Raw genomic sequence first — 23,263 nt, forward strand, 5'->3', positions numbered from 1 at the left:
GGGTCTGTACTGCAAACAAATAGTAGCCAATCGGAATGGAAGCTGAAAAATCATACACGTTGATCACATGACGTCAGAATGTGTATCAATTTGTTTTATTCATTTTATTTATTGTTTTTTATATCGATCTACAGTACAAGCGTTATAGGCCTAAATGTGAAGGCAAAAATACGTTCTTTCTCCCAGCCGTTTTAGCCTGCCGGAGATTATGAAAAGACCAAACTGTGTTATCCTACATCCTATTCATCAAATGATTAAATTAACATAAGTTTTAATTGATGTTTCGGATTAAATGATTAAATTAACTCAATTTTGACAGAGTGTCAGCATTGTTTTAGTTGCATTGGTTTCCTTTGATGAGGAGGAAGGTTCCCATGGCAACCCCCAGCAGACCCAGGGTCAGCCCCACCCCACAGAACACATCTGGACCCACACTGGGCTGGTCCTGTTCCACATCTGGAGAGAAACACACACACACACACACACACACACACACACACACACACACACACACACACACACACACACACACACACACACACACACACACACACACACACACACACACTTAATTAGGCTAATTAGGCTACACAGCTTTTGCTTCCAGATATTAGTATTGAGTCTGCATTGAATCTGCATCTGTACCCAAAGTCTGTTATGATTCCAAGTAATGGTTGTTACTTAGAATGCTTCTCTTGTAAAGCCTGGTCCATGTACAGATATAAACCTGGTCCATGTACAGATGGAAAACACATCCCACCTCCAGAATCAGAACCGCTCTGTGACTGGTGTCAACTAAAACATCTGGTGTGTTTAGGATGCCAGCAAAGACATCACAAGCACAACCAAACCAATCCAGTAACACTCTAGAGTGTTTATGCATTGCTGCACTGGATTAGCCTGACTGCAAGCGTCAGACTCTATCACACACTACCACTAGGGGGTGGTGCTGAGTGCAGTCTGGTTTTAACCAGGCAAGCACTGGATGGCATACATGTTCTAACTGCATCAGACACTATGTCAACAATGTGGTCGTGGAGAGCAATGTATATGTTTTATATGCACTGCAGCCGTTTGTGATGTGTGCACTGGAATCTAGATGTTGTTCAGAATCATGATGATTAATACAGAGTGGACTATGGATGTCAGGATACCAGATTGACAGATTGCACTTTGTTGGTAATACTTGCAGTCTTGCTTTGATGGTGATTTTTTTGTATGTGTTTTGCCAAGTTCCAGAAAAGATGTGCAGTGATTGGCCAGTATAGTCACTTTGATAAGCAGTTGTGTCGAATGCTCAACAACACATGCTTTACGAGACTGAGACTCCTTGTGTGGGACAACCAAGGCATGGATGAGGTCTGCTGGGGAAACTGAACAACAGTATTTCTGCCTAATAGACCCAATAGACAGTCATTTGGGATCAATAGAAGTAGGAAAAATGAGGCTAGATGTTATTTAGTGTAGTGTTTTCCTTTAACACTGATCCTAAACTTCAAAGTAATTGTGTTCTCACCCCACAGTCTGGTCTCAGGGCTGCTCAGTGATTGGTGGTTGACCGTACAGCTGTAGATGTCTCCCTGCTCTGGAGTGAACTTCAGTGTGGAGATCTGGGTGAAGGTCACGTCATCGTTGAAGTAGGGGATGCTGGTAGTGATGTCATCAGTCAGGTTGAGGGTGTTTCTGGTCCAGCTGATGCTGATTCGAGCAGGATAGAACCCGGTCACATGACAGATGAGAGTGTTGACCACGCCCACCACGACATGGTCTCTGGGGTAGAGGGAGCTGCTAGGTTCTTCTGTAGACACAGAGAATACATAGAATACATAGAATGTTTGCCAAACAAAAGTCTAGTTTTTTTCCACATAAATTGGGAGTATTCTTTTTTATTAATCCTGTGATTAGGAGGGGAATGAAAAGCCAACGGGAAATGTGTTTAGCAACACTTGAACTGCTGGTGACACTATACCCCGGCCTAAAGGGAATCTTCGTGTGAAATGTCACGGAAATCACAAGCTGCGTTCATTTTGTTCAGAACGGACCAATACTAATAGCCAATTAGGATGGAATATGAAATGTCGGACAGATCTGTCTTGATCAGATGACTATTAGAGATACTATGTACTGATTTGTGATTTTTTTATAAAACTGACGCAAAACATAGTCTCAGCCACACCTTTTGACCTGGCGCAGACAATAAACACTGCCAGTCTCAGACTGGGGACAGGTCTCACTTTGCTCTTGCAAGTCAAAGTACACGCCAATTCGATCTAGAAGCCTAAAACGTGACACGGATGGGACACGTTGTGGTCTTGGAGATCTGCTATGTTCTGCGTGCGACAGTCATACGACTAATCATAAATCAGGCATGAGAAGCAAGACACAGCAGTATTTACATTGAACTAGCAGTGAAGAAAGAGGAAAGTCAAAGAGTTGAACAGATCCATGTATGCACATGAAACAAGTGTCAAAGTGAACTCAAATTATCATGCAAATGGGAAGAGATTGTTGACAAATTGTTACACAACTTCCATCATCAAAATAATGCTGTCTGTCTGTGTAACAAGACTTGAGTCGAGAAACACAACAGATGTTTTCTGAATACTGCCTTAAAGGACAACTTTGTTTTTTTACAACAAGGGTTCATATTTTAGATTGTAATTAGAGAAAATAAATGATGAGTGTTAAAACGTTTTCATTTACTTCTTTCTATCGATTTTACAGATTCTAGGGAGTGGGGGAATGTGTGCACGTTGCTTTTCTGTCTGTTAAAACACTACATCTGCAATGTATTTAATACGATTTACTATAGACCTAACCTAAGCATTTATAAGAACTCTCTCCATCATGTATTTGTCGATCCTGGTCTTTTAAGTCTGTGTGTTCCTGTTGTCTTGTAGTCTAGTTTATCTATGTATTTATTGCACTATGCTGCTGTAACGCTTTAATTTCCCCTCTGGGATTAATAAAATATAGGTCTATGTCATCATCTCATCTCATCTCAACCAAGCTCCCAACAACAGAACACTGTGCCTGACAGAGATGGAATGTGGGAGGTAACCACTGACTCCATGCTGTTTCACATTACAAACAGGCTGCATTCAGTTCTGTGTTCACTCGCAGACTTCACAGTACACAACTCTTTTCTCCTCTTTACCATCGTCATGGCATAGGCCTACAATATTCTTCAGAAGATATCTAAAATATGAACCCTTATTGTAAAAAACTAAGTTGTCCTTTAAACGTTTCCCATTGACCACGTAGTTGTGTGGGCCTGCATGTGTGTGTGTGTGTGTGTGTGTATATCACTGGCACCTAACTCTGTCCCCACTAGGGGGAGCACAAAGACAGGAGACATTTGGCGCCGCACAGCAGCGCCGCGAACAATCGGGTATTTCCGGTTATAAAGTCGGCTAAAATGGGTTTCCTTTATTACGTCATTTTCGGGTGTCTTTGGGGCTTCAGGGGAGGACCTGGATATGTTGCTTTGTGCGCACCCCTTTTTTTTAATAGGCCTATAAACATGACCAGGGTTCTGACATGACCAAATAAATAGAACACTAGGTCTACAATGCAAGCCTTTCAGTGCTGCATATTAAATAGTTATCCTATTCAACAGTGCAATTTTTAAAAGCAATGATGATGGAGAACTATGACGGCAGATATTCATGTAAGCTATGCTGCACATCTCGTAGTCGCTCATGCAAGTGCAAGACAAAATAAATAATAGCCTAGTAAAGAGAAAAGACGCCAGCGATGGCCGATCTCGTCTGCACCTGATAACTGCACAGCAAGCGTTTTATTAGAGCTGCAAACTCTGCTCCCACAACGTTACATGAAAGCCTTGGCGCGACGTAAACCAGCATGAGAGAGACAGACAGATGAGATGATCTCACTGTTGAGAGATTCCGAGAGGTTAACGTGCCGTATTTCCAAAGTGTGTTCTTGTTTAAGTCACAGCATGGTTTAAATAGCCTATCGTAAATATGAACTGTGGCTAATATATTGTTTTTAATCCACGTGGGTCCGTGTTTACTTAGTTACACTAGAGTTTCGAACAGCATAACTGTCATGGCAGCTGTGTTAAGACTGACTTCCTCTAAAATCGGATTTCAAAGATCTGGGGGAGCCACTGGGGGAGCCATTGATTAGGTGCCAGTGATATATATACTGTATATATATATATATATATATATATATATATACATATATATATACATATATATATACATATATATATATATATATATATATATATATATATATATATATATATATATATAACATGTATATAGCACCTGATGAAGCTTGACGAGCGAAACGCGTCGTGCTAATAAAGAATCATGAATTGAGCAGTTGTCCATCGTAGTTCCCTGGAGTGATGCAGTCCCTGAAAACCTTCCATAAGGTTTTCAACTTTTTCTATAGTTTATATGCATGCTGACTTGCACCTTCTATGGGCCTTTCGTTTGGATGTGTAGGAGTCTCTCCTCTTTGTTATATATATATATAGAATATGTTCAGAAGTAGTGTAATAGTTATAGTAGTTATAGGGTACCTAGTTCCACAGGTGGGTTCTTGTAGGCTGAGCGAAGTCTCTCCAGGTTGATTTTGCAGATCTGCTGCTGTTCCACAGCTGATTGATAAGTTCCTTCTGGGAAGGTGATGTGATCAATGAACTTAGGCTGAGGCTCCTCCACCTTCCCCTTGGTGTAGTCAGCATAGAACTTCACCTCTCCATCCAGACCATACATGTACTCTTTATCTGAGTCTGAACAGCCACGGACAGAAATATCCTTATGTATGACTGGAAAGAAAACAAAGATGACATTAAATTACATTAAATGAACCAAGTGACACATCATAGATTCATCGCGTGTTAATTAAACAATCCTGATTGGTTGTAAAGTTCAATATGAAATGAGAGGTTTAATAACAGAAGTATCAGTTCATGTATTAACCACATGAACCCTAGCATTCCTGTTTGAGTTGATTTCATTTAATTTGGCACAATTAAAGATGTGATAAAAATGAAGGAATTGGAGACGACGACCTTCTGTATATATATGTATAATAAAAAAACTAAACAAAAAAAACATTATAAAAAACAAAATTATTCACCACATTACATCTATCATACACTGTATGTAAATAACACACACACACACACACACACACACACACACACACACACACACACACACACACACACACACACACACACACACACACACACACACACATACTTTACATTCAATTACAATTAAAAAAACTAAAGACTCAAATATATAACATGGTCTACTTAATTAACACATGGGATGCTAAGGTTTCTAACATTTCTAGCTGTTGCTGCTGCCGCCGTTCACTCACGCTTTATTTTGAAGAGCCTCGGAAGCTTTGTGCGTGTGCATGTGGGTGTCCACTGACGATTGAGGAAGAAAATCCATTTGTTTACAAACGCTCGCGAAACTAAAATCCAAACCGCGGCCGACCATCGCGTGTGTTGCCGTGAAAACAATCAGATCTCTGTTTCCCTGGCGTTCTTTTCACCTCATTCATAGATAAAGCCCTTTTTATGTTCCAGCCTAGAATGGAAATCAATGCAACCAGCTCGTGCCATTTTCTCTCTCTCTCTGATCTACGGGGTGACGTATGGACTAGGGTCATTCACAAGGCATGCAGCTTGCACGCAGAGCTGTAGAAGTTAACCCCTTGTTGAACCCCTTGTTGTCTCGTTCAGGAACGAGACAACTCCTTTTGGCAGGGTGACCCCTAGTGGCCTTAACTCGTTACTGAACGAGTTTGGCACCCAAGTTGTTAATGGGTGTATATTTTATATAAATCTACTCACCTCCTGGGATGGCTTTGACATGAAGTACAGAGGAGAGGATGAGGAGGGTGGCTGAGATCTTCATCACTGATTAATGTGAACTGATCACAATCACCTGATCACAATAATCACAACTAACAGATCAATAATCAGGTGTCGACTCAACGAGAAGCTCCAACGACTGGCAGAGAATGGGAGCGTCTGTTCTGTAGTGGAGAATAATCAGCCAATCAGATTAAAGATAGGCTGTTGCATCATCTGTGTCCGGGAAGACACCCTTCTAGATTTGTTGAAGAGAAACATCTTAATTAGAAATGCTTAAATAAATATAATCTGTGGTAATTTCATAGTTTTTTTATTGTTATATATTTTTCTTTTTTTGTTTAGTTTTTCTTAGTGGTCTATCTTACTCCCTACGCCGGCATTTATTTTCTGTTACTGTGAAGAAAAAAAAATGGCTCAAATAACCGATCGACAAGCTCACAACGTAAGAAGAGTTTAGGCCAGGGGTGTAGGAGAGGCTGACAGGTAGACCCCCCTCCCAGGTTAAAGGACCACCTCACCTTTGGGACAACCAGATCTTATAGTATTGTTGTTTGGGACATGATCAACACAATCCTGAGTTATTGTTTGTGTTCAATCTGTGTTTTTAAATATTGTAGTATTTCAGCATGCAACAACTGGTCATATGCTTTGTAGCATAATATTGCATCATCTAATGCATCATATGCAAAATGCATCATATGACCAGTTGTAGCATGTTGAAATACTACAATATCTCAAAACACAGATTGAACACAAAAAAGAATTGTGTTCAATCTGTTGTGAAAAGGATTGTGTTTATCTTGTCCCAAACAGCAATACAATAAGATCTGGTTGTCTCAAAGGTGAGGTGGTCCTTAATATAAGCAGTGTGTGCGTGCACCAACAGACCAAATAGGATGCCCCTTTAACCAATATTTTATACTTTAACTATTAGAAAATAGCAGATATACGGTGCAACACTGCAAGCTTGTAGATCTGCCTTTTCTTAAGTGATTTTTTTCCCCCTTCAAATCTTCGAACATATATATATATATATATATTTTTTTAAAGTGAACATTTGCAACTCAAATATTTGCTTCTTTGGGGGGTCCCTAGAACAACATATTTTCAGATGGGGGTCCTTGAAACATGAAGAAGTTTGAGAACCACTGATTTAGAAGGAGGATTTAGAAGACATTTATAGAATCGTCTCAAAGACTTGCACAACTCGTTGACAAGATCTACAAGCTCAGATCTACAAGCTCACAGCGTGGAACCGAGTGCTGCACTGTGAGCTTGTAGATCTGCTATTTTTTTATTTGTCTGCTCTACACTCTGCTGCCTGCTCATGCTCCCAGAGGCTTTCTGACCACACTTGGTATCTTGGTATAGCTCGCCCCCCTCTGGCCTGTAGAGGTACAACAGGTCATCTAAAATCACATCCCAATTCAATTCAATTCAAAGGAGCTTTTTTGGCATGAGAAAACATACGTTTACATGTTTTTACTTTTATAATGAGTGGGTATCGTTCTAATTCTGCCCTGCAAGCATTGTTTGTTGTTTTCCGTTGGGTGCGGAGTATAGATTTGCAGAGTTCTGCGTGCAGAGTCTCAGTTTGGTGTTTGTCCCATTTTTCAAATTCTTGGTTGGCAAGGGGACCCCAGATCTCACAGCCATAGAGAGAGATGGGTTATATAACGGAGTCTAGTATCTTTAACCAGATTTTTATTGGGATATCTAGCTTAGAAAGCCCTTCTCACTTTTTCTCTTAGGTCGTTTGCAGCTTTGTGGAAGTTTCCTGTGCTACTGACGTTTAGGCCAAGGTATGTATCGTTTTTTTTGTGTGTTCTAGAGCTGTGGTATTTAGGAGGAATTGGTGGTTTAGGCGGTGTTGTCTTTTTTGGAATACAATGATTTTTGTCTTGGCTAGATTCACTGTCAGGGCCCACATGTGAGAATTTGTGCAGGAGGTCGAGTTGCTGCTGTAATCCTTCATTGGTGGGAGACAGTAACACCAGATCATCTGCGAATAGTAGACATTTGACTTCTGTGTCTGCTAGATACAACAAACATGAACCCGGCTGTGCAGCAAACAAACCCCACTGTAACTTCACAAAGCCACGACACCTCAGCTATTTTCAACTTATTACAAAGACAAAATGACATAACCGCCATGCTAGTACAGCTACAAACCTCTCACTTACTGCCACCAAGAGAGATTCCATGTTTTGATGGAGATCCCCTTTAGTACAGAAGCTGTCAGAACCTTTGAACATTGTGTGGAGGAGAATGCGAGATTGTTTGTATTATTTGGAAAAGCACACCCAAGGGCAGCCACGAACGCTTGTGAGTAGCTGTCAGCACATGGCTCTGGACAGAGGCTATGAAATGCCAAGATGTACTATAGTTTAGTCAGTACCATAGTCACTCATTGTATACAACATAATTCTTTGTAGCCACATGTGCATACTGAAACAAAGTGAAACATAGTTTAGTCAGTATCATAGTATGCATTCTACATAATGTGACAGTTTGAAACCATTCAACCTAAATAAATCCAAAAGCAAAAGACACTGGTATGGAACTCCTAGTTCCACGGTTGACTATGGACGAGGTTCAATTCCCCGCAGTGTCCTGCTCATTGGGTTTTATAAAAGTGTTGAATGGAACAAGTGTTTGTCTGTATCATAGTTTGTTTGGTCAGTAACAAGTCTGCACCGGTCTAGTCAGTAGTACCACAGTCAGTCTCGTTGTGAGCTTGGAGGTCTGCTATTTTCGGTGCTTTTAAACATTTCAGACCCTGCCTCTCCAACATTCTCTCCATGTCCCTGGACAGTACCATAGTTTATTTAGTCAGAATATCAGACTATGGATGTACTTTTGATCAGAAGTATGCAGTATTACTTTATTTTGTTTATTTATTTAGTTATTAATTTTTGTGTCAGCATGTTGGCACTGGAAAAACTGTTATTTAAATTGTGTCTGAATAATCCTTTAAGGGATGGGCTGTGAAAGGCAGCCAGACATGAAAATAAAATCATTCATTCATTTAGTCAGTAACGTGGTGTAGTCGCTACCATAGTTTAGTCAGTCAGTCAGTCACCGTCAGTTCATTAGTCCATCCGTCAGTCAGTCCATCAGACCATCATTTCTTATCAGCACCCATCCGTCCGTAGGTCCGTCTGTCCCCATCAGTCCATCAGTCCCCACACAGAATTGACAAGCGCAACCTCACAATTCTATAAAGGTTGTACATGTAGGTCAATATACACGTGCCAAGCAGCAGTCTTGGTGACTTAATACTTTGTTGCTTGACTATGGTCTATTTTCAGTCATAGATTCCTTGGACTGGCACTAGTAATTGGCATTTGAGATGATGCTCTCTCCCAAAGACAAATGTTAATGCATGGTTTGAGGGCCACACGCTGCAGATTAAAGTTTGATGTTGACCCTGAAGTCAAGAACCAGCAATATGCAACACTGCAATATTGAAGCTGTTCATGTATCATATAGCTTCTCCCTCTCACTTTTCAGCCCACTCAATGAGAAAACAACTGAAACGATTACAGGCCTACTGTTTCAATTGAATCAGACCTCGAACCCATAGCCTGTAGATGTCCATGTCTTTGCAGCTATAGTGATAGGATAGTTTGTTTTATTTCTCTCTGTGTGGTCCCCAACGCCTTAACTCTGACTCAGTAGAGTACTGTAACTATGTGTATAAGGCAGGGGTCTTCAACGTTTTCAGGCCAAGGACCCCTTAGTTGAGAGAGAGATGAAGCAGGGACCCCCACAACCTGTTCATAGATTCCATATAGTTTCATTGTTTGGCAGCACAATCATCAGTGTATTTTCGATTCATGTCAATTTGTGTTTTCAGATATTTAATATATATATATTCTCACTTGAGCCATCAATACTTAATAAACTTCACCTTTCACTCTGTACTTAGTCTGCTCTTTTTCACCTCTACACGTACCAAACCCCTTTGCCTAAAATAGCCGATCTACAAGCTCACAACGCCTCACAGCGCGAGTTGTGAGCTTGTAGATCTGCTATTTTTGGTTAGTTCTCAGAAAAAAAAGGGTTTCTATCACACAAAGATTTGGAGGACCCCCTTTAGTAACTCTGACTCTCTGAGGACCCCCTAGGGGTTCCGGACCCCTGTTGAAGACCCTTGGTATAAGGGTTAAACTCTGACTATGTGTACTGTAACTATGTGTTCTATATGTTGAATCAGACTCTGAACCCGTAGCCTGTTGTATACATTTTTTTTTATTTGTGTTCCCTTTTTGTGATTGGTTTAAAGTCAAAGAGTTAAAGTTGCTTTAAGAAACTACTCAACTGGGTTCCTATATGGTGTATTTGTAACTTATGACTTACTTAGGTTGAATTTTTAACTGTTTTATCATACACTGGTTCTAATGTTGCCCTTTAATCCTCTATATCCATGGTAAAGTATTTTTTTTTAACATATTGTAGGTATACCTGGTAGGCCTATAATTAGGCCTACATTTTGTAGGCCTAATTAAAACAGGTGTGTTTTCAGATGCCTCTTAACACACGGGTGACTAACCGGTCCCTTAGGCCGATTTTGAGATTTCAAAGTGCAATAACTCTCCCTGTGAAGGTCTCAGAAATTTCCCCTTCCATGACTTTTCCTAAATACTCAAGATATATGTTCTCGTTCTTTTTCCCCTTCTGAAACGTTTCCTAATTATGAAATAAAATACAATTATACCACTCTGACGGTAATTATCGGCAGGAAAGACCGCTCTCCCCCATTCTCCCCATCCTAAGAGAATTCACACGTTTAGCGCTCCCGGAGTGCGCCTTTGTTCAAGGTAATGGATCATTTGCATTTCACTGTCAGCTTAGCAAAGACATTAAAACCACTACCTGGAAATGTTTTATTTCATAAATAGTATCAATATAATATTAATTATGAGAATCGCTATGGTGTATATAATGTAGGCCTATTATTAGCCGTGCAGGAGCAATCATTTGCGGGGAGATGATGCTCTTGCTGACTGGAAGAAGTGTGACGCTGCTGCCACTGCACAGCGTGTTTCTAAAAGCTAAGCATCATTTCAGCTAATAATACATATAAAGAACAACTGGGTGATCTATAAGTTATCGGCCAAAATTAATATCTTGTATAAATATGCCTACACGGCACACGCTGCACCGGGAGACATGGCCCTATCTCCCGGTGCAGTCAGCCTGTCTGTCCGAGTGGAGACGGCTTTTAGACAGGCACGCATGTCACGGTGACATGGGTGCGTGCCGATCAAACAGTATAGGCACCCGACACTTGTGTCCTGCACGTTTAATTTCTAATGGATAATCATTTGCTTTTCATTGTTACATGCCTAAGCAAAAAACACTACGTGAACATTTTACAGAGTGAAGAGAATGTGAATTATCTCTCTCTCTCTCTCTTTCTCTCTCATCATTTCTCTGCCTCGCTCTGTCTATCTCTGCTACACCGTTCCCTCTCTCTCTTTCTCCCGAGCCCAGTTTGCGCAAATGGAACCTTATTTATTATATATATATTTAACTATCGAGAGCGCTCTCTTTCTTTCTCTTTCCCCTCCCTCTCTGCATGCATGCATGCGTGCGTGATGTCGGGACATCACATTACCTAAACATGATTCATTGGCTGGTTTTGTGAGTTGTCTAATAATAGCTAATACGAATGAAAATCGGGACATATAAGGCGTAATTCTTTTACTTAGCTTCGTATGGCGTTGTGAGCTTGTAGATTGAAGATTGGCTATTTGTGTAACAAAATACCCTATATTGTCAATGAACAAAACTAAGCCAAATGGAACCATAGGCTACGGGTCCATTTGGTTTCATTTTACGCTCTCTCTTTCTCCCACATGAAAGGAACCTGCCTCTCTCTCCACATCTTTTTTTTAATACTTTTTATGCCACGTCCACGATCGAACCATGCATGCGTTCGTTCCTATATATACAGCGCAAGGCATATCTCTCGCTCTCTCATGCATGCATGCGTGCGTGATGTCGGGACATCACATTACCTTGCCTTTCACCGCATAATCAATAGCGCGGTGCGCCCCGCTGTGTTGGCCTTGAATCTCCCAAACCGTAAATAAAACAAAGCCATAAAAGATATGTTTCTGGATAAACAAACGTGTCTATAACCACTCAAACTGCATGGCGCACTGTGCGCATAGACGCTGATCATTGATTTATTCCTGCATGCAAAACCGAACTGTTTTAAAGTGACTTTCAAAACTCAACAATCGGCTATAATACAAAGCGTCTCGGCGCGGATGCTGGGCTGCGCTGCGAAGCGATACGAAATTAAACCAGTGACATTAAAAGTAAGATCATGATACAAACTTTAAATGGTAGTAGGTTCTGCTAAACCATGAAGTTAACATTGAAAGCGAGAGTATTTGAGAGGTCAATTGAAATGCTAATTCAAATTCGGAAGACAATAGAACCCCTGCTGGCAGCAGGGGGAGGAAGTATTTCGCTCCTGGACCAAAAGGGAGAGAATATAACGGTCAAAATGAACGATAAATGCAGGCGTAGTGGTAGTTTTTTATTTTCAGTCACCCAAGTGACCCAGTCGCCCTTGGTTACTAAATTGGTCCAAGGGACATCAAGGAGGTGCTGATCTGCGGATCTGAGTGAACGAGTGGTAGGGTTGGGACAGATAATTTCTGAGATGTAGATAGGGGCTTGGCCATGAATTGCTCTAAAAGCAAAAGTGAGGACTTTGAAGTGACTCCTGTAGTGTACCGGGAGCCAGTGCAGAGAGGCTAGAATGGGGGTGATGTGACATGACTTTCTTGACCTAGTGAGTAACCTGGCAGCAGCATTATGAACCAGCTGCAATTTGTCAATGGATGTTTTATTGAGACGGGTAAAAAGTGAGTTACAGTAATCTAGCCTGGATGAGTTAAATGCATGGATGGACATTTCAAGTTCAGAGTGGGATATGATGGTTCAGAGTTTTGCAATATTTATGAGGTGCCCCAATCCATGCCAACATTTGCACACACTCCTTGGCTGCCAAACCACAACCTCCACCCTTCATGTCTCACATGGCCCTCTTCTAGCACCACCGTGAGGCCCATTCTTGAAAAACACATTTTTGGACACTGCTCCTACAGATTTGGCCCTAAAATCACGCAAAGCGGCACACAATATCTCTACAGTCATGTCGTCAAAATGCATCTGTCCCATCTAGTGCCACCATCTGGAAGATTTTTTTAAACACATTTCTGGACATTGCTCCTATACAGATTTTGCACTAATATCACGCAAAGTGGTAAACAGAGATCAACTTTGAGGTGTTCATCCACAAAGTGGACGGGCTGTCAGATGACCATAAGATTGAGACCCAACGAGACATTCATCAGAGGGCCAACGATGACCTGGCTGATGCCAGTCTAGAGAAGCTTCACCTCAGCTTTTACTTGACTCAGGGTCAGGGTTCCAGGGGTCCCACAGCAATGTGTCACACATCCACACGTTCGTCTCGACCAGCTATACAACATACCAAAATATAGCCACTATCGGAAATAGTCTTATGTAATTTTGGGGATTTTGAAGAAAAAAATTAATTAATTTCATATCCACGCGTTCGTCTCGAAGAGCTATACAAGATGCTAAAAGACGGGCGCTTAAAACCTATTGGTTTCCGAGTTATCGCAGTTTGAAAAATCTAGGATTGCATTTGTCGAAAAAAGTAGGGTTCCAGGGGTCGCACAGCAATGTGTCACACATCCACACGTTCGTCTCGACGAGCTATACCAGTAAGACTCCCTAATCGGGAGATAAGCAACCGTTGGTCGCTTATCTCCACAAATATGCCAAAATGTGTTTTTCCAAAATCGTCCTGATGGTGGCGCTAGATGGGACAGATCCATGTTGATGAGATAAGTGTAGACATACTGTGTACGGATTCGCGTGATTTTAGGGCAAAATCTGTAGGAGCAGTGTCCAAAAATGTGTTTGAAAAAATCAGCCTGATGGTGGTGCTATATGGGACAGATCCATGTTGATGACATGAGTGTAGACTAGGGGTGCGAAGATATACCGGTACGGATCGTAATCGCGATACAAACGTGCGCGATACGAGTGAATCGGTTCATTCAGGGTGGATCGGTACAATTGACGGCTGGAATCGTGATGTATCGTATCGTGAGCGTTTGGATCGGTACATTCCACGGCTGGATCGGTTTTTGCATAATAGTATTTCATTATATCCTGTGTTTAAGAGGCGCATTGAATGCCCCATCAGCCCTCCCCCAAAAAGCACTTGCAGCGACTCTACAGACGAGACATGCGTCTTTTTTTCAGCACTGAGCTGCTCAGCGGAGCGCAGCCAGTGAACACCCGACACGACCGAATGCAGATACAGACAGACAGCACTCGTGAGCCCACTGGTTAAACATGCAAGATTAGTACCACGTTTAGCTTTATAACATCCCTGTCCATTGTGTCCAATGTTCGCTGATGTGATCCGTTGTTGTGTCACTGGACTGGAGCACGCTGCGTGATATTATGATCCACATTCCACACCCGTTTGTTCTTCTTGTCGAGTCTGCGACGGAATTGATTTAAACAAAGCAGAAGCTTCCACGCTTTAACTACACACACGTATGAACTACAACAACGATACTGGGCGTGCATCTAGCGATTAAAACAAAGTATTTGACACTGTTTCACAACTTGTTACTGTAGCTGCAGGCAGAACACTCTTCTGCTCTGCTGCTGTTCCCTTTGCAAAGAGAGGCTGGAGCCTGATTTATACTTGGCAGCTCGACGGTGTCGCGCACGCACCTAAATAGCAGACCTACAAGCTCACAACGCGATGCGTTGTGACTCAAATATCTACGTTTTGAAACATTTTGTCTAGAAATGGCAAAATCCTAGATTATATTCATACAATATAATAATAATACAGGTCAAGGATCCTTAACTGAGAAGAGAGAGATCAAGCAGGGACCCCCACTGAAGGTTATTTTAGACTACTGTAGGCTATTATATAAAACTGTTGCAGATTAAAACTTGTCAGAGACTTGTTTGACAGCACTATATCACCAGTGACATTAATACATTACTATGTTGTGTTTATTTGTTCACACATTATCTTTTCTATTAATATGATGGATTTATGTTATTCATTATAATCCATGAATTATTATCTCTTAAACCCTCAATGTATTGGCGTTCCCCCATATGGTTGCTACTTGCTAGGGTTCAATTGGTTACTGTAAAAACTAACTATTAATATTTGGCCGCCTCACATAACTCTGAGGACACTAGGGGTCCCTGACCACCTGTTGAGGATGTAATGATATATAATAATGATAATGATATAGTATTAATCAAACAATTCTACCAGCCAGCAAGGAGTGTTCTCCCAGATTTCAATAAGTTGGATTGTTAGACAGAGCCTAGTACTACAGTGAAACAATAAATTGTTTGGAAATTAAATGTAATGCATTTTTAGTATTTTTTGGGGGGGGGGGGGGAAATTTACATGGGCTTTAATATAAATCCTTTGCATTGTGTTGAATCGCACCGAATCGTGAATCGTATCGCATCGTAAGGACCAGGGGTGTATCGCAAAGTATCGTGAATCATATCGCATCGTATCGGGGTCAGGGGTGTATCGTGATGTATCGTATCGGCAAGATTTCAATGTATCGCAATTATATCGTATCGCTGGTAGTGTATCGTGATGCGTATCGTATCGCCTCAGTGGTCGAGATTCGCATCCCTAGTGTAGACATACTGTGTACCGATTTGCGTGATTTTAGGGCAAAATCTGTAGGAGCAGTGTCCAAAAATGTGTTTGAAAAAATCGGCCTGAAGGTGGCGCTAAATGGGACAGATCCATGTTGATGACATGAGTGTATACATACTGTGTACCGATTTGCATGATTTTAGGGCAAAATCTGTAGGAGTAGTGTCCAAAAATGTGTTTTAAAAAATCGGCCTGAAGGTGGCGCTATATGGGACAGATCCATGTTGATGACATGAGTGTAGACATACTGTGTAACGATTTGTGTGATTTTAGGGCAACAATTGTAGGAGCAGTGTCCAAAAAAATTGTTTTGCAATAATCGGCCCCATGGTGGTGCTAGAAGAGGGCCATGTGAGAATTGATGGGTGGAGGTTGTGGTTTGGCAGGCAAGGAGTGTGTGTACAAAATTTGGCATGGATCGGGGGAACGGTTGCGGAGATATGAGCAGGGGAAAAGTGTGACGTGTGACTGAAAGACTGACTGACTGACTGACTAACTGACTGACTGACTGACTGACTGACTGACTGACTGACTGACGGAGGGACGGAGGGACGGACTGACAGCCGGTGGAGGTTTGGATAGTATAGGAGAGCAAGTAACTGCGACCTGACGGGCGCAACAACATACCAAAAGATAGGCACAATCGGAAATGTAAGACTTAAAATCTATGTTTTGAAGCCTTAATTTTGGGGGTTTTGAAGACAATCTGAAAAAAAATGAATTGCATTTGTCGAAAAAAGTAGGGTTCCAGGGGTCGCACAGCAATGTGTCACACATCCACACGTTCGTCACCACGAGCTATACAACATACCAAAAGATAGGCACAATCGGAAATTTAAGACTTAAAATATATGTTTTGATGCCTTACTATACTCTTATATAATTTTGGGGGTTTTGAAGACAATCTGAAAAAAAAAAAATTATTTCATATCCACGCGTTCGTCTCGAAGAGCTATAAAACATACTAAGAGACAGGCACGTAAAACCTATTGGTTTCCGAGTTATCGCACTTTGAAAAATCTAGGATTGCATTTGTCGAAAAAAAAGTAGGGTTCCAGGGGTCGCACAGCAATGTGCCACACATCCACACGTTCGTCTCAACGAGCTATACAACATACCAAAAGATCGTCACTATCGAAAATGTAAGACTTAAAATCTATGTTTTGACGCCTTATAGTCTTATGTAATTTTGGGGGTTTTGAAGACAATCTGAAAAAAATAAATTATTTCATATCCACGCGTTCGTCTCGAAGAGCTATAAAACATACTAAGAGACGGCACGTAAAACCTATTGGTTTCCGAGTTATCGCACTTTGAAAAATCTAGGATTGCATTTGTCGGAAAAAAAAGTAGGGTTCCAGGGGTCGCACAGCAATGTGCCACACATCCACAGGTTCGTCTCGACGAGCTATACAACATACCAAAAGATCGTCACTATCGAAAATGTAAGACTTAAAATCTATGTTTTGACGCCTTACTATAGTCTTATGTAATTTTGGGGGTTTTGAAGACAATCTGAAAAAAATGAATTAATTTCATATCCACGCGTTTGTCTCAAAGAGCTATACAACATACTAAGAGACAGGCGCGTAAAACCTATTGGTTTCCGAGTTATCGCACTTTGAACAATCTAGGATTAGATTTAGAATAAAGGAGAACATTTCTAAGACATTTTAAGTGTGCCTGCAGCTCGCCAAGTGTGTGCAACCTTGTGTAACGGTTGGTGTTAGCATTAGCATTTGTTAGCATTAGCATTTGTTAGCATTTGCATTTTTAGCATTAGCATTTGTTAGCATTAGCATTTGTCAAAAAAACAGTAGGGTTCCATGGGTCGCACAGCAATGTCTCACACATCCACACGTTCTTCTCGAAGAGCTATACAACATACAAAGAGACAGGCGCGTAAAACCTATTGGTTTCCGAGTTATCGCACTTTGAACAATCTAGGATTGCATTTGTCGAAAAAAGTAGGGTTCCAGGGGTCGCACAGCAATGTGTCACACATCCACACGTTCGTCTTGACGAGTTATACAACATACCAAAAGATTGTCACTATTGAAAATTTAAGACTTAAAATGTATGCTTTGACGCCTTACTATAGTCTTATGTAATTTTTGGGGTTTTGAAGACAATCTGAAAAAAATGAATTAATTTCATACCCACGCGTTCGTCTCGAAGAGTTATACAACATACTAAGAGACAGGCGCGGAAAACCTATTGGTTTCCGAGTTATCGCACTTTGAAAAATCTAGGATTGCATTTGTCGAAAAAAAGTAGGGTTCCAGGGGTCGCACAGCAATGTGTCACACATCCACACGTTCGTCTCGACGAGCTATACAACATACCAAAAGATTGTCACTATGGAAAATTTAAGACTTAAATCTATGTTTTCACGCCTTACTATATATAGTCTTATGTAATTTTGGGGGTTTTGAAGACAATCTGAAAAAAAAATAATAATAATAATTTCATATCCACGCGTTTGTCTCAAAGAGCTATACAACATACTAAGAGACAGGGGCGTAAAACCTATTGGTTTCCGAGTTATCGCACTTTGAAAAATCTAGGATTAGATTTAGAATAAAGGAGAACATTTCTAAGACATTTTAAGTGTGCCTGCAGCTCGCTAAGTGTGTGCAACCTTGTTTAGCGGTTGGTGTTAGCATTATCATTTGTTAGCATTAGCATTTTTAGCATTAGCATTTGTTAGCATTAGCATTTGTCGAAAAAAAAAAAAAAAAGTAGGGTTCCAGGGGTCACACAGCAATGTTTCACACATCCACACGTTCGTCTCGACGAGCTATACAACATACCAAAAGATCGTCACTATCGAAAATGTAAAACTTAAAATCTATGTTTTGACGACTTACTATAGTCTTATTTAATTTGGGGGGTTTTGAAGACAATCTGAAAAAAATGAATTAATTTCATATCCACACATTAGTCTCGACGAGCTATACAACATACCAAAAGATCGTCACTATCGAAAATGTAAGACCTAAAATCTTAGTTTTGACGCCTTACTATAGTCTTATGTAATGTTGGGGGTTTTGAAGACAATCTAAAAAAATAAATAATTTCATATCCACGCGTTCGTCTCGAAGAGCTACACAACATACTAACAGACAGGCGCGTAAAACCTATTGGTTTCCGAGTTATCGCACTTTGAAAAATCTAGGATTGCATTTGTCGAAAAAAAGTAGGGTTCCAGGGGTCGCACAGCAATGTGTCACACATCCACACGTTCGTCTCGACGAGCTATACAACATACCAAAAGATCGTCACTATCGAAAATGTAAAACTTAAAATCTATGTTTTGACGACTTACTATAGTCTTATTTAATTTGGGGGGTTTTGAAGACAATCTGAAAAAAATGAATTAATTTCATATCCACACATTAATCTCGACGAGCTATACAACATACCAAAAGATCGTCACTATCGAAAATGTAAGACCTAAAATCTTAGTTTTGACGCCTTACTATAGTCTTACGTAATTTTGGGGGTTTTGAAGACAATCTGAAAAAAATGAATTAATTTCATATCCACGCTATTGTCTCTTAGAGCTATACAACATACTAAGAGACAGGCGCGTAAAACCTATTGGTTTCCGAGCTATCACACTTTGAAAAATCTAGGATTGCATTTGTCGAAAAAAAAGTAGGGTTCCAGGGGTCGCACAGCAATGTGTCACACATCCACACGTTCGTCTCGACGAGCTATACAACATACCACAAGATTGTCGCTATTGAAAATTTAAGACTTAAAATCTATCTGTTGACGCCTTACTATAGTCTTATGTAATTTTGGGGGTTTTGAAGACAATCTGAAAAAAATGACTTAATTTCATATCCACGCGTTCGTCTCGAAGAGCTATACAACATACTAAGAGACAGGCGCGTAAAACCTATTGGTTTCCGACCTATCACACTTTGAAAAATCTAGGATTGAATTTGTCGAAAAAAAGTAGGGTTCCAGGGGTCGCACAGCAATGTGTCACACATCCACACGTTCGTCTCGACGATCTATACAACATACCACAAGATTGTCACTATTGAAAATGTAAGACTTAAAATCTATCTGTTGACGCCTTACTATAGTCTTATGTAATTTTGGGGGTTTTGAAGACATTCTGAAAAAAATGAATTAATTTCATATCCACGCGTTCGTCTCGAAGAGCTATACAACATACTAACAGACAGGCGCGTAAAACCTATTGGTTTCCGAGTTATCGCATTTAGAACAATCTAGGATTGCATTTGTCGAAAAAAAAAGTAGGTTCCAGGGGTCGCACAGCAATGTGTGACACATCCACACGTTCGTCTCGACGAGCTATACAACATACCAAAAGATTGTCACTATCGAAAATTTAAGACTTAAAATCTATGTTTTGACACCTTATGTAATTTTGGGGGTTTTGAAGACAATCTGAAAATAATTAATTAATTTCATATCCACGCGTTCGTCTCGAAGAGCTATACAACATACTAACAGACAGGCGCATACAACCTATTGGTTTCGGAGTTATCGCACTTTGAAAAATCTAGGATTGCATCTGTCGAAAAAAAAGTAGGGTTCCAGCGGTCGCACAGCAATGTGTCACACATCCACACGTTCGTCTCGACGAGCTATACAACATACCAAAAGATCGTCACTATCAGAAATTTAAGACTTAAAATCTATGTTTTGACGCCTTACTATAATGTAATTTTGGGGGTTTTGAAGACAATCTGATTTTTTTTTATTAATGTCATGTCCACGCGTTCGTCTCGAAGAGCTATACAACATACTAACAGACAGGCAGGTAAAACCTATTGGTTTCCGAGTTATTGCACTTTGAAAAATCTAGGATTGCATTTGTCGAAAAAAAAAGTAGGGTTCCAGGGGTCGCACAGCAATGTGTCACACATCCACACGTTCGTCTCGACGATCTATACAACATACCACAAGATTGTCACTATTGAAAATTTAAGACTTAAAATCTATCTGTTGACGCCTTACTTGAGTCTTATGTAATTTTGGGGGTTTTGAAGACAATCTGAAAAAAATGAATTAATTTCATATCCACGCGTTCGTCTCGAAGAGCTATACAACATACTAACAGACAGGCGCGTAAAACCTATTGGTTTCCGAGTTATCGCACTTTGAAAAATCTAGGATTGCAATTGTCGAAAAAAAGTAGGGTTCCAGGGTCGCACAGCAATGTGTCACACATCCACACGTTCGTCTCGACGAGCTATACAACATACCACAAGATTGTCACTATTGAAAATTTAAGACTTAAAATCTATCTGTTGACACCTTACTATAGTCTTATGTAATTTTGGGGGTTTTGAAGACAATCTGAAAAAAAAAAAAGAATTAATTTCATATCCACGCTATCGTCTCTTAGAGCTATACAACAGACTAAGATACAGGCGCGTAAAACCTATTGGTTTCCGAGCTATCACACTTTGAAAAATCTAGAATTGCATTTGTCGAAAAAAAAGTAGGGTTCCAGGGGTCGCACAGCAATGTGTCACACATCCACACGTTTGTCTCGACGATCTATACAACATACCACAAGATTGTCACTATTGAAAATGTAAGACTTAAAATCTATCTGTTGACGCCTTACTATAGTCTTATGTAATTTTGGGGGTTTTGAAGAAAATCTGAAAAAAATGAATTAATTTCATATCCACGCGTTCGTCTCGAAGAGCTATACAACATACCAAAAGATCGTCACTATCAGAAATTTAAGACTTAAAATCTATGTTTTGACGCCTTACTATAGTCTTACGTAATTTGGGGGTTTTGAAGACAATCTGAAAAAAAAAAGAATTAATTTCATATCCACGCTATCGTCTCTTAGAGCTATACAACATACTAAGAGATAGGCGCGTAAAACCTATTGGTTTCCGAGCTATCACACTTTGAAAAATCTAGGATTGCATTTGGCGAAAAAAAGTAGGGTTCCAGGGGTCGCACAGCAATGTGTCACACATCCACACGTTCGTCTCGACGAGCTATACAACGTACCACAAGATTGTCACTATTGAAAATTTAAGACTTAAAATCTATGTTTTGACGCCTTACTATAGTCTTACGTAATTTTGGGGGTTTTGAAGACAATCTTAAAAAAATGAATTAATTTCATATCCACGCTATCGTCTCTTAGAGCTATACAACATACCACACGTTCGTCTCGACGATCTATACAACATACCACAAGATTGTCACTATTGAAAATGTAAGACTTAAAATCTATCTGTTGACGCCTTACTATAGTCTTATGTAATTTTGGGGGTTTTGAAGAAAATCTGAAAAAAATGAATTAATTTCATATCCACGCGTTCGTCTCGAAGAGGTATACAACATACCAAAAGATCGTCACTATCAGAAATTTAAGACTTAAAATCTATGTTTTGACGCCTTACTATAGTCTTACGTAATTTTGGGGGTTTTGAAGACAATCTGAAAAAAAAAGAATTAATTTCATATCCACGCTATCGTCTCTTAGAGCTATACAACATACTAAGAGATAGGCGCGTAAAACCTATTGGTTTCCGAGCTATCACACTTTGAAAAATCTAGGATTGCATTTGGCGAAAAAAAGTAGGGTTCAAGGGGTCGCACAGCAATGTGTCACACATCCACACGTTCGTCTCGACGAGCTATACAACGTACCACAAGATTGTCACTATTGAAAATTTAAGACTTAAAATCTATGTTTTGACGCCTTACTATAGTCTTACGTAATTTTGGGGGTTTTGAAGACAATCTGAAAAAAATGAATTAATTTCATATCCACGCTATCGTCTCTTAGAGCTATACAACATACCACACGTTCGTCTCGACGATCTATACAACATACCACAAGATTGTCACTATTGAAAATGTAAGACTTAAAATCTATCTGTTGACGCCTTACTATAGTCTTATGTAATTTTGGGGGTTTTGAAGAAAATCTGAAAAAAATGAATTAATTTCATATCCACGCGTTCGTCTCGAAGAGGTATACAACATACCAAAAGATCGTCACTATCAGAAATTTAAGACTTAAAATCTATGTTTTGACGCCTTACTATAGTCTTACGTAATTTTGGGGGTTTTGAAGACAATCTGAAAAAAAATGAATTAATTTCATATCCACGCTATCGTCTCTTAGAGCTATACAACATACCAACAGACAGGCGCGTAAAACCTATTGGTTTCCGAGTTATCGCACTTTGAAAAATCTAGGATTGCATTTGTCGAAAAAAAGTAGGGTTCCAGGGGTCGCACAGCAATGGGTCACACATCCACACGTTCGTCTCGACGATCTATACAACATACCACAAGATTGTCACTATTGAAAATTGAAGACTTAAAATCTATCTGTTGACGCCTTACTATAGTTTTATGTAATTTTGGGGGTTTTGAAGACAATCTGAAAAAAATGAATTAATTTCATATCCACGATATCGTCTCTTAGAGCTATACAACATACCAAAAGATCGTCACTATCAGAAATTTAAGACTTAAAATCTATGTTTTGACGCCTTACTATAGTCTTACGTAATTTTGGGGGTTTTGAAGACAATCTGAAAAAAAATGAATTAATTTCATATCCACGCTATCGTCTCTTAGAG

General features: G+C 40.0%; 1 protein-coding gene across 1 annotated transcript; it reads right to left on the bottom strand.

The window, feature by feature from the left end:
• Positions 1-334: 334 nt before the first annotated feature.
• Positions 335-5,915, bottom strand: LOC308305488 (H-2 class II histocompatibility antigen, A-K alpha chain-like; the record flags this gene model as incomplete). The annotated part of the gene is made up of 4 exons (XM_080750284.1): positions 335-456; positions 1,517-1,798; positions 4,559-4,771; positions 5,852-5,915. The coding sequence occupies 4 exons, from the start codon at positions 5,913-5,915 to the stop codon at positions 335-337; spliced, it is 681 nt and encodes a 226-aa protein (XP_080606410.1).
• Positions 5,916-23,263: the final 17,348 nt, after the last annotated feature.

The sequence above is a fragment of the Nannobrachium achirus genome (assembly GCF_963921795.1).
Source record: "Nannobrachium achirus genome assembly, chromosome: 20".
Taxonomy (NCBI): Eukaryota; Metazoa; Chordata; class Actinopteri; order Myctophiformes; family Myctophidae; genus Nannobrachium; species Nannobrachium achirus.